General features: G+C 48.3%; 1 protein-coding gene across 1 annotated transcript in view; it reads left to right on the plus strand.

Annotated features, from left to right (window-relative positions):
- AOAH (acyloxyacyl hydrolase (neutrophil)) overlaps positions 1-14,125 on the plus strand; it is a gene marked incomplete at its 5' end in the record, with an annotated part of 38,962 nt that overhangs the window by 22,372 nt on the left and 2,465 nt on the right. The window contains one exon of the mRNA XM_008587220.1: positions 7,634-7,710. Coding sequence (XP_008585442.1) covers positions 7,634-7,710 — 77 coding nt within the window. The remainder of the gene's footprint in view (positions 1-7,633; positions 7,711-14,125) is intronic.

A 14,125-nucleotide genomic window follows, 5' to 3' on the forward strand; every position in this document is an offset into this window, starting at 1 on the left:
CTGCTACTGAGCTGAACTCATTTATCACACCTCCAAGAGTTTTTTTGTAGAGGCTTTAGGCTGTTCGATATATAGGATCATGTCATCTGCAAACAGGGACAGTTTGACTTCATCTTTTCCAATCTGGATGCCCTTTATTTCCTTCTCTTCTCTGATTGCTCTGGCTAGACAGAGTGGGCATCCTTGGTTCCTGTTCTCAAAGGAATAGCTTTCAGCTTTTCTCCATTCAGGATGATATTGGCAGTGGGTTTATCATATATGGCTTTAATTATGTTGAGATACTTTCCATCCATACCCAACTTATAGAAGGTCTTTGTCATGAATGAGTGTTGAATTTTATCAAATGCTTCTTCAGCATCAATAGAGATGATCATGTGGTCCTTGTGTTTGATTTTATTAATATGGTGGATCACAGTGTGAGACTCTTTCTGAGATGGTGAGGGCTCAGCACTTTGTCCCTTCCTTCACCGTCATCTCAGAATCTCTGGAGCAATAGATCCAGTGACTGGTGGAAGCAGCTGTGGGCGGGAGCCTACAGGCTAATGGAGTCACCTAATCTGCTCTTGATAGTTTAGCAGTGCCCTGCTTACCTAGAGGCCAAAGAGGGGTGTGACAGAAATAAGGGATAATTACCGGGGCACTCAGTAGCAATGCAGGTTCCCAGAACCTAATCAGAATCTCTAAAGGAGGGACTGAATAATTTCCCTCTGGCAAAATGAACCCCCCATGTCCCAGCTTTCTGGAAAGAACATTACTAAGTCTGCTTTCTGGCATTCTGTCCAAACACTGGGGTCACTGATGACTGACCACTCAGAAACAGGCATGATTAGTGGAGCTACAGATTTATCCTTTACAACTTAATTCTGAAAAAATATTATTTATTGACTGTAATCCTTCCAGATTCATTTTCATTGCTAAGCAATTTTTATACAAGAGGAAATCCCCCTGTTGATTGCCAGCTGAGACGATGCTAATGAAAAGCTTTATAATGTATGCAAAGGGGGAGAATTTGTCATCCAGAGTTTATCCCCCACCATTGACCTCCCAGCCCAGGCATCTGGGAAGGAGCAGATGGCCACCATGAATTACCAAATATTACAGTAGCTGACACATTTCACATTGCAGACTCCAGTATTTTAAAGTCTGAACATCTTTTCGACAAGACCGATCTCCCTTAACTAGATTTCCTGCCTAGGTGATACACATTTCTCTCACGGGGAGAGATATTTTGATAAACAACCTCTCATTAAAATGCAGAGTTAAAGACTCATTAATGAATTCCTGGTGTAAACAAATGCACCACCAAGTGATCTTTGACCATCATCAACCTTGAATACAGAAAAAGTTATTAAAAATATAATCATGTCTAACATTCGCGTGGGACTTTTTTGTTTTCTGGAGTGATCTCTATCTGTGTCATTTATCAACTCTGGGATGGCAGGCAATTCTCTGAACATTTATAACTCCCCTTTCCAGATCTGGAAGTGGGGATACTATATTTACCTAATAAATCTCTGTGATGATTATATGAATCAATGTGTCATCCTCCTAAATGCTGTGCCTGGTACATAGCCTGTACCCAGCCAAGAGCACCCGTGCCTGACACGCCTGCTACTCGGTGTGTGGTTCTGCACAAGCAAAAGGAACACCACCTGGAGCTGGTCACAAACGTAGAGTCCCAGTCCCCACTCCAGACCTACCTCATCATAACTCACCTTTAATCACAAGCTGCAGGTCATCCATATGCCCATTAAAGTTGAATATATGGAGCTCTGTGATGCTGCAAGATCGAGGGAACCTTCGGTCAGATATAGATTTACTAAGTCCTGCTATGAGCCAGGAGCTGTGTAGGTGCTGGAAACATCATTGTCTACAAAAAGCGGAACAGTCATTTCCTCCATGGAGTATATGGAGAGCTTTGTCCTTGACCCGATATTGGCCAGCATTGCACTGGTGAGCCAGCGTGCTTGGAAGCAGAGCCTCATCAGCCCTTTCTTGTCCTCATAGCAACATTAAGTCAATGAAAAGGCAAAAGGTTAACACAGTGGAAACCTCCCAGGTATGTCTCCTTGCTCGGCAATTCCCATCAACAGTTCAAGGACTTGCCTCTTTTGTAATGTCCTGTCATTTGCTAAAAATAAACTTGGAGATCCAGTTTTGGGACAGGGCCTTCTTCACCTTCTGCATTTAAAGTTAGTGGACACCCCACCAGGGAAGACATGTGGACACGGCCGGAGGGAGGTGGAGGCAGGGGAGGTGCTCTGCGGCCTGCCGCACAGACAGCTACTACAGCACCCTGCATTTAATGTCTAGGTGCCACCACGTCTACTTCTGAAAGAGCCAGAATTTTAATTTGGTTTTCAGGAACTGTAGTAATGTCTTGACTTATGTCCAAAGTTAGGCTACTGCAAAGGAAATTTTCAACTTGAAATTTTAGCATTTTCCAGAGTAGGAGGAGGGATCATCCACTCCCAGGTGCAACTGCGTGGTGACCTGCATGCCTGGGCGCTCATCGTCCTGGAAACCTGCTGCATGGGGTGCGGCGGGCTGTTGTGGAAAGAGCCCAGAATGCACGATTGTCTTCTTATCCCAGCTCAGACACAGAATAGCTGTGTAGCCTAAAGCTAATTACAGAACCGCTCAGCCTTTGTTTCTTTTTACGTAAGGGAGCAATGACTAAACCATGGGTTTATGTAAGGATTAAGTGAAACAAAGCTTGTAAAGAGTAAGGACGTGATAACTGTTAGCGGCACCCCCACCGCCACCGCCACCCGTGTATGTAAAGCAACTCCTACATTCTTCCAGGTCTCATAATGGACAGACAGTTAGTGTTTAGTCTCTTTCCATGTCCAGCCCGTGTCCCGTCACCAGCCATGCGGTGGATTACTTAGAGTTCCTTCGAGGAAGACATGGTAGAGATGCAGCTCTTTTATCAGAAAAAAATCCCTATAGAGCCACTTATTAAATCTGCAGACTTGATAGTCACATGAAAATCTCTCCTCCCATTTCAGAACTGCATTTGTGCTGACTACTGCGCCACAAATCTCATTTTTCATGATGCTGAAACTCACAATTTCACATCCTGTCACAGCAAATTGCAGTCGAGGATCCCTGTCACTGGAGCATAGGCACAAGACCTATATGTTCCTTGCTCTGACAGCCTCGGTCCAGCACATAAAGGTGACCGGTCATCTCCAAAGACTCCTTTCTGTCTCTTGCTGACTCAGTCTCTAATTGGTTATGAACTGTACAGGGGCAGCAATTTTTCCTCCCTTCAGGAAATGCCAACTTGAGTGGGCGATGTCCTTTTTCTTTGTCTGTACCACACCTCCCCAGCAGAGGAAAGGAAATGCCCCTTGGTTGACGAGGCCATTTTTACACTGACAGTTACAACATACTCCAGCTGCCTCAGCTTCTAGCATGACTCAGTTGGAGTAAACCTTGTTCTTAGTCTCCCCTGCCCCCATGTATACATTTGTAAAAATAGCCACTGACCTCGTGGTGCTGACCAGAATGCGGATTTATTTTTAAAATATCTGCTAGTGTTGCTATTCATCACAGAGCTACCAAGTGTTTTCTGATTCTTCCTTCACAACTTCTATTGCATCTTTGAAAAGCTGCTCATTAGCAGAGTTTCCCTGACTTTATAGTTAAAGAAAATGCCATTATGCACCAAATCCCAACAGTTGTCTGTGATCATTCAAGACGTGTAATTCAGGTCTTTTTACTTATTTTGAATTATGGTCCCAGGTAGGAAAGAAACTGACGAACTCATCACGTTTCTCTTGACGGGACCTCCTACTCTCAAATCAATCAGGGAAGAAATAGAGACCACTGTCTGGTATTGTGTTTCTCCTGAGAAAGCAGAGTTTCGTCCTGAGATAATTTTAAAAGGATCATTCTGTCTGGCATCAGTTACTCCGCAAGTAGAACCTTAACCTCTTGCCAGCAAGTTACTGCGTCTACCTTTGAATTTTACAATCCTCATGTCTGTCTGGACATATGCAATGGCCAGTAACCCTTGCAGACACAATAGTCATGTGAGAAAAGTTGTGTTTTCCACTGTGAATAGACAAATTGTAGGCTTGGTACCTCCGTGGTGTTTCCTTCTAATACTTACTGTCTTGTTTTATACAGCAAGCCAGTTCTTCTAAAGCCCGGTCTTCCTCGTTGTGGCCCTACTGTGTAGGGGAGGGATGGGGGTCAGGAGGCAGGAATGCATGTCCTGGCAGGGAGGAATGTGTTATCATTGAGACATCACTTAGAATTGCCAGGTATGATGATAATGAAAAGCGGGCCTTTCCCCCTGCCCCCCACCCTAGGGCACGCTCTTGCTCTGTTGCAAAACTTGGCAAGTAAATATTCCTTCACTTTTCCTTTTGCTTTAGTTCCTGAGTTTTCCTTTCTTAACCTGCACAGTTATGGGATTGCTCAAGCCTCCAAGGGGACTAGAAAGGAATGGCCATCCCTCCCCATGTTGAGAATAGTCACTAATGGTCATGACTGAATTATGTCCGTTTGTTCCATAAGGATATCTGCCAACACCTCTCCCTTTCTCTGAGGGCCATAGTGTTTATTTTGGTAGTTGGTAACGCACATAAAATTCAAATCAAAATGGAAATAGCCTAGAATAACTTTAAGCCTAGGTGCCAAAATTAGATCACACTCACAAAAACTCATGTATAAGCAAATCTGATCTTTTTAATACGGGGCTTTTACTAAACATTTCTCTCAAGGAACAGGATAATGGCTTAAACTGTGTTTCCTTAATGGGCTGAAATTTGCTCTCCGCTGTGGCTTTCCAGATCTCCTGATCACCTTAATTCTTTTCTGGACTTTCTCTTGGCCATTGAAGGCACAGGTTCTGTTTCTGCTTGTCACTCAACCTTCTCTGCAAACATAGAGAGTCAAAAAGTGTCATAAGAGTCTGGCCACCCCCACTGGACCAGAGGACACTCTAGGGTGGTGCAGGGCAGGTCCATCCACAGCCTGCTGTGTCTCTATTTAATACAAGAGGCCTCTGCCTCCTGTCCTCTTCATCCAACTCTCTGCAACTTTTCAGCAGGCTCTGTCTGAGGTCCTGATTGGTCTCGGTTCCCTTAGCCTTTGGTCTTGTTAGCACCGCCTGGGGATTTCTTAGCATCTGTCTTAGTCGGCTCAGGCTGCTATAATAAAGTATCAAACACTGGGTGGCTTCTAAACAACAGAAATGTATTTCTCACAGTACTGGAGGCTGGAAGTCTGAGATCAGGAAGCCAGCATGACTGGGTTCTGGTGAGGGCTCCTTGCAGGTTGCAAACTGCCAACTTCTTGCATCCTCATGTGGCGGAAAAAATAACGAGAGCGCTCTCTGCGGCCCCTCTCATGAAGGCACTAGTCCCGTTCCTGAGGGCTCCACCCTTGTGGCGTGGTCACCTCCCAGAGGCCCCACCTCCTCATACCACCACATGGGGGGTCAGGATTTCAACATATGAATTTGGGGGGGACACAGACGTTCAGTCCATACCATATCCTGTTGGGATTTTCTTCCATTATTTTTCTTTCTTTTTTTCTTTTTTCTGTTAACCTCTGTACAACATAAGGTGAAACAAAACTGATAATAAAGTGAGAAGCAAGGGAAGGGATGCAAAGTCCACTGAGCACCGTAGAACACAAGCGGCGATGTCCCAGGGGCTGGGCCTCCCCCTCGCTGCCGATTTCTGCATGGAAACCCCTGTGGGACTGCTGGGAGGGATGAGAGAAGTGCCATAAAAGACCAGAGAGCACTGGGGGGACCCAGCGGGTGTGACACTGCCTCTGCATTTGGAGAAGATTGTCCATTAAGCATAACTCGTTTAACGTTCGGATTGGAGGTGGCTCAGATAGAGAATCAGCACAAAGTTGGTAAATAGAAAATCAGGACCTGAAAAGGGAGGAGGAAGCTGGGCCATCGTCTCCCGGGCGAGGGCGAACAGTGCGCAGGCCAGCCAGGCACGGCAGCGAGGCATCGTCACCAGGGAGGGCAGTCGGGGACACACAGGAGCCTCAGTGTCAAGTCCAGATGGAGCTGGCCGGTTAGCTCGGTTGGTTAGAGCACAGTTTGGCAACACCGAGGTCACGGGTTTGGATCCCCATCCCACCAGCCGCCAAATAACCAGAGGGAATGAATGGGGGAGCAGCCAGAATTGAACCTGGAGCAGAAAGTCTGACTCCAAGGTCGTGCCCCCAAAACAGGCAGAACAGGCCAGAAAAACTGAAGACTGAGCCAGGCAAGCTTCCCCAGAACTCTGCCCTTTCCAGGACACTCTGGCCAAGGCAGGAAAGAAACTGCTGAGGGCTGTGAGCTGTCTTGGGGGAGCGAACAAGCCCCCACGAGAGCAGGGGCAGCTCTGCGCTCCCGACAGAAGAGAGGGCCCGCTCGCCAGCACCCAGCAGCTTCTCCTAGAGACTCCATGTGGGAGACACCACGTGACACGGTGACACCGTGGACAATACCCTCAACTTCAGTTTTACAGGAAACGCCCCTTACCAATAGCTTCTAACAACCTCCAATGAAGCGCAGAGGCTTAATATGAAAGAGGGCTCGGTGGGGTCCCTCTGCCAGGGATAAGCTGACGGGCTGGGGGCTCCCTGCAGGACTCACAGCGCGAGGCTTCTCCTGAGCTCTCTCCATGAAGGGCAGCCCTGCTTGGGCCCTCTGGGGACAGGGATTGGGTAGTCGGTGGGGACAGCTTGTTGTGATGTTAGGCGTAATCACGAAAGCAGCACAGTACTGATCCAGCCCCGGGAAAGTCCCGCTTCTCTTGCCCAATCACAGCCCCCGATAGAATCTCCATCTTTCCTTTGGAATCAGAGGGTGAGAAGCAAAGAACACAGACCCCTGACCTTGACTCTTCTGGGGGTGAAGAGGAAAGAACTGGACGCTGGAACCGGGCAGGTGAGGACACAGCTGCGCCGGGAGCCGCGGTCCCGGAGTCTTCTCTCCCGAGGCTCTCTGGCCACTGCGAAGTCCCTCGAGGAGTCCGTCCTGACTGTGTGACAGTGCAGTGAAGAGCTCACTGTGCCGTTGCCTCGGAGCAGCTGCCATTCTGGTCTCTGAGCCCTGCTGAAGGACAGCTTTATTGCTTTTCATCACTTTGGGGTTCATATTTTCTCTGCAGCTGTACTCTCCGTAAATGTGATGTTGAGATTATTTTATGTAATTCCATTTCTGATGTCCTGTATGATTTTTAAGGATGATTGCTTGATACGCGCAGGCAGTGTCTGCAAATGGCAGCCATAAAAGGAGATGACAGCAAACCGTTTCACTTTCCTCTCCTGCCTGCCGCACACTGAAGAGTGAGGTGGACCACTGGTGTTGAGTGTTTTAGACCTCACCTTTTCCCACGGACCTCCCCGATACACCAGCCACGTTCATCCAACACTCTCACACACTCCCTTCCTGAATTAGAAAAAACAAAATCATAGTCAGGAGGTCATTTCTGTTCAGAACGCCCCCAGCCCAAGGTAGCAGCTCCGAGGCCACCATGGCTGACCAAATGCCAGCCTAGGAGGACAGCGGGCAGCTCTGATGACATCTCTCCCAGTCCTTGCCCGCAGGCACGGGCCGCTGCTTGTGGACGCGCATCTGTAACCCTGTGTGTGTGTTCCACAGTCCTAGGAGAGTGGCAGAAGAGAGGCGGGCAGCCCTGGCAGCTCATTGAATCAGTGGACGGATTCCACCCCAACGAGGTAAGCACAGTCACACGGGGGTGACCGCGGGCCGTCTGCTTGTTATGCATCTGTGTTCGCTTTTGCCCCATTTTGTTCCAGGGGGGAAAAAAATGAGATCACATACACACACACACACGTAAGACAAGATTCAATAAAAATGAAGTGAAAATCAAGGTAAAAGGAAAATAAGGTGGAAATGATACCAGGTTTCCTAACTTAAATTCTACAATTCATAAAATGTGTGCAGGGCAGTCCTGGGAATTGCCAGAGGTAGCCTGCAAAATCGGCTCTATGCTTTCTAGTGGCCGAAGCAAAGAAGGAATAAGTCATAGCACCCATAAGATAAAAAATAAAATCACAGAGATTCCTGGAAGTACGGCCTGTGAGAAGTTTCTTCTATGGGTCTTTCCGGAAAGGATCTTGTATGAGAAGAAAACAGCGTCCTTAGCTATATCCTGCAGTAAGAGCTGCTTCTCATCTAGGATGAATCTAAAGTGCAATTCTGTAAAGCAGCTCTGCGCTGGCCTCTGCACAAAGCAAGGGGAGCTGGAGGGTGGGACTCTGTCCCCTCCCGTCCCCACCCACATGCCATTATCCTGGCTTCAACCAGAGAAGCTCCACTTTTATCTGTTCTATATGCTGGACTTGCTCCAAAAGAAGAAAGACAAATGGGGGAGCAGTTCTGCCACTTTTAAAATTTTGAAAGCTGGTCCTCTGCTGGGCAGGATGGACTGCGGACTCCTAGGCAACCCTCTGAGCCAGTGGTGAGGACATGCATGCGACCTCAGCAGCCCTCCCAGGGGCACTGCCTAGGGGCCTGGGTCTGCGTGCTCAGCGGGCTGCGGACGAAAGGAGGGCTGGTCATGCGCTCGCACGCCCGGGAGGGACCCCAGCCGCCTTCCCGCAGCTCAGGGCTGGCGGGTGCCCACGGGCAGGGCTCAGAATCATCTCGGAGAGAGAGGAAAGAAAGGTGCCAGCCCCGACCGAAGGATACAGTGGAGCCCCACGAGTGCTGCGTAGATTTTAAAGTGAGTACGAAGTGCTCACCTCAGTGTTGAAGGCGGCCACGCACACACAAGTCTGGGTGATGCCTCTCGGAACACCAGACCGCCCTGCGTGTCAACCGGACGAGTTGATCAGAGCCTTGGCTGGAAGCCAGCTCAATATTAAGGCCTGGTCCCCCCAAAATGGTGTCTGGTTTTAGAATAAGGTGAAGCCCTTCTTTCTGGCAATAATCAGACAGAAGTTCTTGTCGTAGTCTGCACATAGGAGAATTTTACCTTCTGATTCTGTAGAGTGTGGGGACATGAAAAGACAGTCAGTGGTGTGTCAATTAGGAACAAACTAAAAAAAGAAGGTTGAAGACAGCCTTGTTTTATCCCCTAGGACGTATCTGTGTGATCTATCAAATGACCATCCTGTCCCTGACTTTTAAAATAATATTAGCCTTCAAAGTCTGTCAAATTGGAGGTCAGTCTTGCACTCAAACAGCTTTACTTAAAAGTGGTTGCTGAAAACAGAGTCAAAAGCTGAAGCTTGGTATGTGCCATCTTCTTACGCTGTTCCTGCAAGATTTGTTCATACGCTGGTAGCGGGGGAATCGAGTGGCCAGCGATGGAAGGCAGGCCTGGAGCCTGCCCACCTGTCATGGAGAGTGAGCACAAGTCCAGATGGCAACCTGCCCTCCAAAAATACTTACCGAGTGCTACCCAGTGTCATGCACAGTGAGACTTCAGGACTGAACGAGAAACCACCCCTGCCATTTCAGCCTAGAGCAGAGTAGGGGACAATTAAATATGGAGTGACAAATGCCTCCACCTGTGCAGGACAAAATGCCATGGCAGCATGAAGCAGGTGGATGGGAGAGGCATTGGGAAAGGTTTTTCCAGAGGAGGCCAAGTGAGAACCGGGACCTTGAACCAGCGCAAGGCAGGGCAGGGCTGGGGAGGGGCTGCGGGGAGTGTGTGGCAGAGGAAAGCGCAGGTGCAGCGACCTGAGCGAAAGCGGGCACGTGGGAGGAAATAACGAGCCTCAGTGGGGTCCAGGGCAGGACAGCGGGGCTGAGAGGGAGGAATCTGGAGAAGTGCTCAGGGCCAGACCGTGTAAGGCCTGGATGGGGTTTGACCTCGTTCCTGGGGAATAGGGAGCCTCTGCAGGGTTTTAAGCAATAAAGAAACAGCCGGACTTGTGTTCTTAACACATATGTGTGGTGGCCATGTGGAGAATGACTTGGCAGGGGCCAGTCCAGAGGGACCAAGAAAAGTGGAAGGAAAGTTTGCCTTAGAAAAGAAACAATCATGCAAAGAGTCGACAGTAAACAGGAAGTGTTGGAAGAGCCACAGATGTGCACAAAGCCGCTTCCCCAGCCACCGCTGGCCCACCCCTCAAAACGCCCCTGACACCTCCTGCCCTAGAAGCTTCCCCCAAGCCACCATCTCTGCAAAACAACCTCCGCTCCTCTCACCACTCCTGCAGCAACTCAAACCATCCTCTAAAACTCTTACTGCAAGCAAAGAAGCTCCATGACACCAATCCCCCTGCCCTCTCCTCAGCTCTGAACCTGTGCACTGCTGGAGACAGACAGGGCATGTATAATCAATGGATTTGTTTTAAATAGCTTCATAGCCTCCAGGTCTCCATTTAGAACCAAAGGCCCTGGGCAGACTTGCAGAGCCCTTCAAAGAAGAAAGCCGTGCGGCAGTGGGCGTGGGAGGAGGGAGATCACTCTGCTCTGGGACCCCTCAACGCCCTTCACAAGCAGCCGCCTCAGGCCGGCCCTGCCCACAGAGCAGAGGCCACGTCTATTTAATCTGCTTCATGCACAGCCAGCAGCCATCGTTTTGGTGATGATCACACTGGCTCAGCCTAGAGGGAATGGCACTGGGGATGTCTATTTTTCCTTAAATGTAATTGTTTAAATACATCTTACACCACTGTCATGATTTAAGTTTGCAGATTCAGAATTAATTGGGAACAAACATAACCAGGTGCAATAGACGGTGGTTCTGGCATGTGAGGAGGGCAGGAGAAAGCTTTGCCTTTCTGTGGGAAGGGCTTCCCTGCAGATGCTTAAAAGCAGTCTTCCTAAGACAGCCTGGGGGTGTTCTTCCTGCAGGAAAAGTAAGTTCAGAGCGGATTTCTGACTTTGATCTGGTAGAAACCCAGAGTTAAATTTAGCAAGAGTTCAACTTAAAAGGTATTGAGCCATTATAAGTTTTTGGTGAAATATAACCTGTATAACCTTGCTCTGAATCGCATTTATTCTTTAAAAAGATTACAAAAAGGTAGTTATTGTTTAGGATTTGTTTTTACGGTGGTTTTCCTAAAGATTTCTACTTTTAGAGTCAAATAAGTGCAATTAGCTTATGAAGGGGAGTGTGAGAAACTTCCAGAGTCCATCGAGCTATGGCCACTGCTGGGATCCTGTCACGTCCAGGCCTGTCTCAGGAACTTGTGGGGTAGACCCAACATAGGTGTGTTTGCTTGGAGAACTGGAGACCCTCTTGGGTGAGTCAAAACCTGGCTAGGCCAGGAAGTGTGGCTCAATTTAAAAGTTGTTATCAGAGGGGAGGAGCAATTCTGAAAGCTGAATGGTGGCTGTCATCAAGGGCTCAGTCAAGAAACTTCCCCACCTGCCTGCCCCCTCTTCCTCCCCCGTAGACTCAGGCCCAAATGCTAGGGAGATCAGAGCCTGTGAGGGAAAAAGCAAGAGCTGTTTCACCAAAAGATGTAGGACAGTGGGGTGTCCAGTCGTCCTGCTCGTCACTTCTGTGACAATGTTAGAGAACAGCAAGGCCTTCCCAGTGGATCACCGGGAGGGCTTCCGAGCAGCAGCAGCAGACAGGTGAGGTGGCAGTGCCCACAGAGGCACCACAGCCACCTCAGGGGCGCCCATCAGCTGTGGCCTTGCCCAAAGGAAGGGGCCACGCCGGCTACAACCAGCAAAGTGCCTGGGCACAAGCGGTGCTGCCCACACGGCAGCTGTCTGGGCTCAGCAGCCAGGGCCCTGCACTAGCATAGAGCCAGCCGAGTCAGTGACATAGTGTCCCTCCTGTCCAGTGACTTCCTTCTAACCCCACAGAGGTGTCTGCAGAAGCGTGAGTTACTGCAGAACCCTGTTGCTCAAGTCTCCAGGTCTGAATTGAGCCTGTCTGCTGAGCTGCCACTAAATCCATGAAAAGCCCCCATTGCCAGATGCCCAGAACTGCACCTTTAGAACCCACAAGTAAATAACAAGTCTCGGAAGAAGTGGTTCTTGAACTACCGCCAGCACCAGAATCACCCAGGGTGCGGTGGGGAGCTGTGAAAAAGGTGGGTCCCCCGGCCCCACCTTCAGATGTTCTGACCCAGGGGTTGTGTGGAGCCAGAGAAGGTGCTCTTTCAGTAAACATGCTCAGTGATGCTAAAGCACAGGTGTGCCAGGCACAATCTGAAAAATCCTGTCCTAAAGGCTTGTCCTTCATACCAAATGTGTGGATTGTCTGTAAATCTAAAAGGAAAACAGCACCATGTGCATGCTGGGCTATGAAATATTAATGCTAACTCTGTCATATCCTAGTGAAAAGAAAAGGCAGGCATTGAAAAGTTTGTTCTGGGGAGCAACAAAAAAGGAAAGTAAAAACAACTTGCAAAACCTTTAGGATAATTGTATTTTAAAAAAAAAAATCTAAATGACCAAGCACAGAGCCGAAGGACAGGAAGGCAAGTTTTTATCAGAGATTTCATTCAAGAGATCATACTCACGTGCTTCCTGGAGTCAGTGTAGATTCTGCCCAAGCCCCTCTCCAGTTCTCAACAGCGGTCACAGGCCATCAGAAGGATGGCTCTGCACACTCCAGATCACCAAGCGATTAAACAAAACATTGTGCCGTATTACAAGAAGCTCGCTTCAACTCAGAAACTGCTCTGGCTTTACTGTGCTATGAATTGGATATGTTTATATGAAACTTAACAAGAAAGTGGACTCTGAAAGATTTTCAACTACAAAGGAAGAAATGTGGAAGTGTCTAGCTCAGTTAACCAGCAGATCCCACGTAATCAGAACAGCCCCTTCCCTAGCATTCTGCAGGACCAGATTCCATTCCACGCATGTGTGTAGCAGGTTAAGCAAGCGAGCAAGGCAGCCTGTGGACCCCCCCATGCCGCTGAGTGTGTGCATGGCAGGAGGAGGGTGTCTCTGTCCCCTGTCCTGAGGACAAATGCTAGGGGTGTGTGTGACAGAGGCTTCCACTGGTAAAATAAATTAGCTTGCGTCTATCTGATGGCATACCATGCATCAACTAAAAACAGTGATATAGATCTACCTCAGTGGCACAGAAATATGTTTGTAATATAGAACAAAGTAAATAAGAGCCGGCTGCAGACCGGGGGGCGATTACACACCTGCATGCATGTGTCAGTACTCACGCGACTGTTTACCAAAAGAGTTGATTTTACTGTGTGTAAAGTACACCTGTAAAAGACTAGATTATAAAATAATATTCATAGAGGGATCCTCTGCGTGTACGTATTCTAATATAAAACCAGAAAGGCCCTAGACCCAATGTTAGCGAAGGCTACCTCGATTATAATTACAGATGACTTTAATGCTGTTTTTCTCTGTTTAATTTTTTTGCCTTTTTAAATTTTTCTAGAACAAATAGGTATTGCTTTAATATTTTAAACTAGGACTAGAGAAACATGGAAGAGTATCTGTGTTCAAGAAACAACTGATTTGGAATAGAGAGTAAAGGATGCCATGCTGCCCCCTGCAGTGTACCACGGGGTTGCAACAGGAAGTCGCTGTACAGGGGCTCAGTAAATAACTGTGAAATGAATGAATAAACGAATGAATAATCATAGTGCATCACTTTCTCACAAGCCTCTAGTTTAGTAATAACCATGCCGCTGTCATTCTAGACCCAACATTTTAGCATAACGCACATAAATATTTCAGTCTCTGTTAGAGCGACAGCCACCTAATTGCTCCCAATCCAGCTGCCGCGTGCTCAGCTCTGAGCTCCTCCGCCTTCGTTTCCTTCTCCTTCCCTCATCCCACCTCCTCCCTTGTTAACATAGACAGGGAGTAAATGCCCACAGACGCCTTGGTGCCACATAGTTGTTAGAAAGACAGCTTAGGTGAATCAAGTTGAAAGCCAATAAAACAAAAAACAACCAGTAATTTTCTAGAGACCTGGCAGTGCCTCCTTTGTTGAGAAATGGCAGGAAAAACAGCCACAAGACCAGGCCTCTGTCTTCAACGATTCTGATGACTTTATGTAAGAGATGATCCGACCCTTCCTGGGGAACCAGCCCACTTGAAGGGCAGCCTCTGACTTGCCCCTGCTTTTAAGTGCAAAGAAGTGTGTGGGGGGGGGGGGGGGGGGGGGGGGGGGGGGGGGGGGGGGTGATGTGTGTGGTGTGCGTGAGACATGTGTGTGGGGTGTATATGCTG

Source organism: Galeopterus variegatus, unplaced genomic scaffold (genome assembly GCF_000696425.1).
Source record: "Galeopterus variegatus unplaced genomic scaffold, G_variegatus-3.0.2 Scaffold4291, whole genome shotgun sequence".
NCBI lineage: Eukaryota > Metazoa > Chordata > Mammalia > Dermoptera > Cynocephalidae > Galeopterus > Galeopterus variegatus.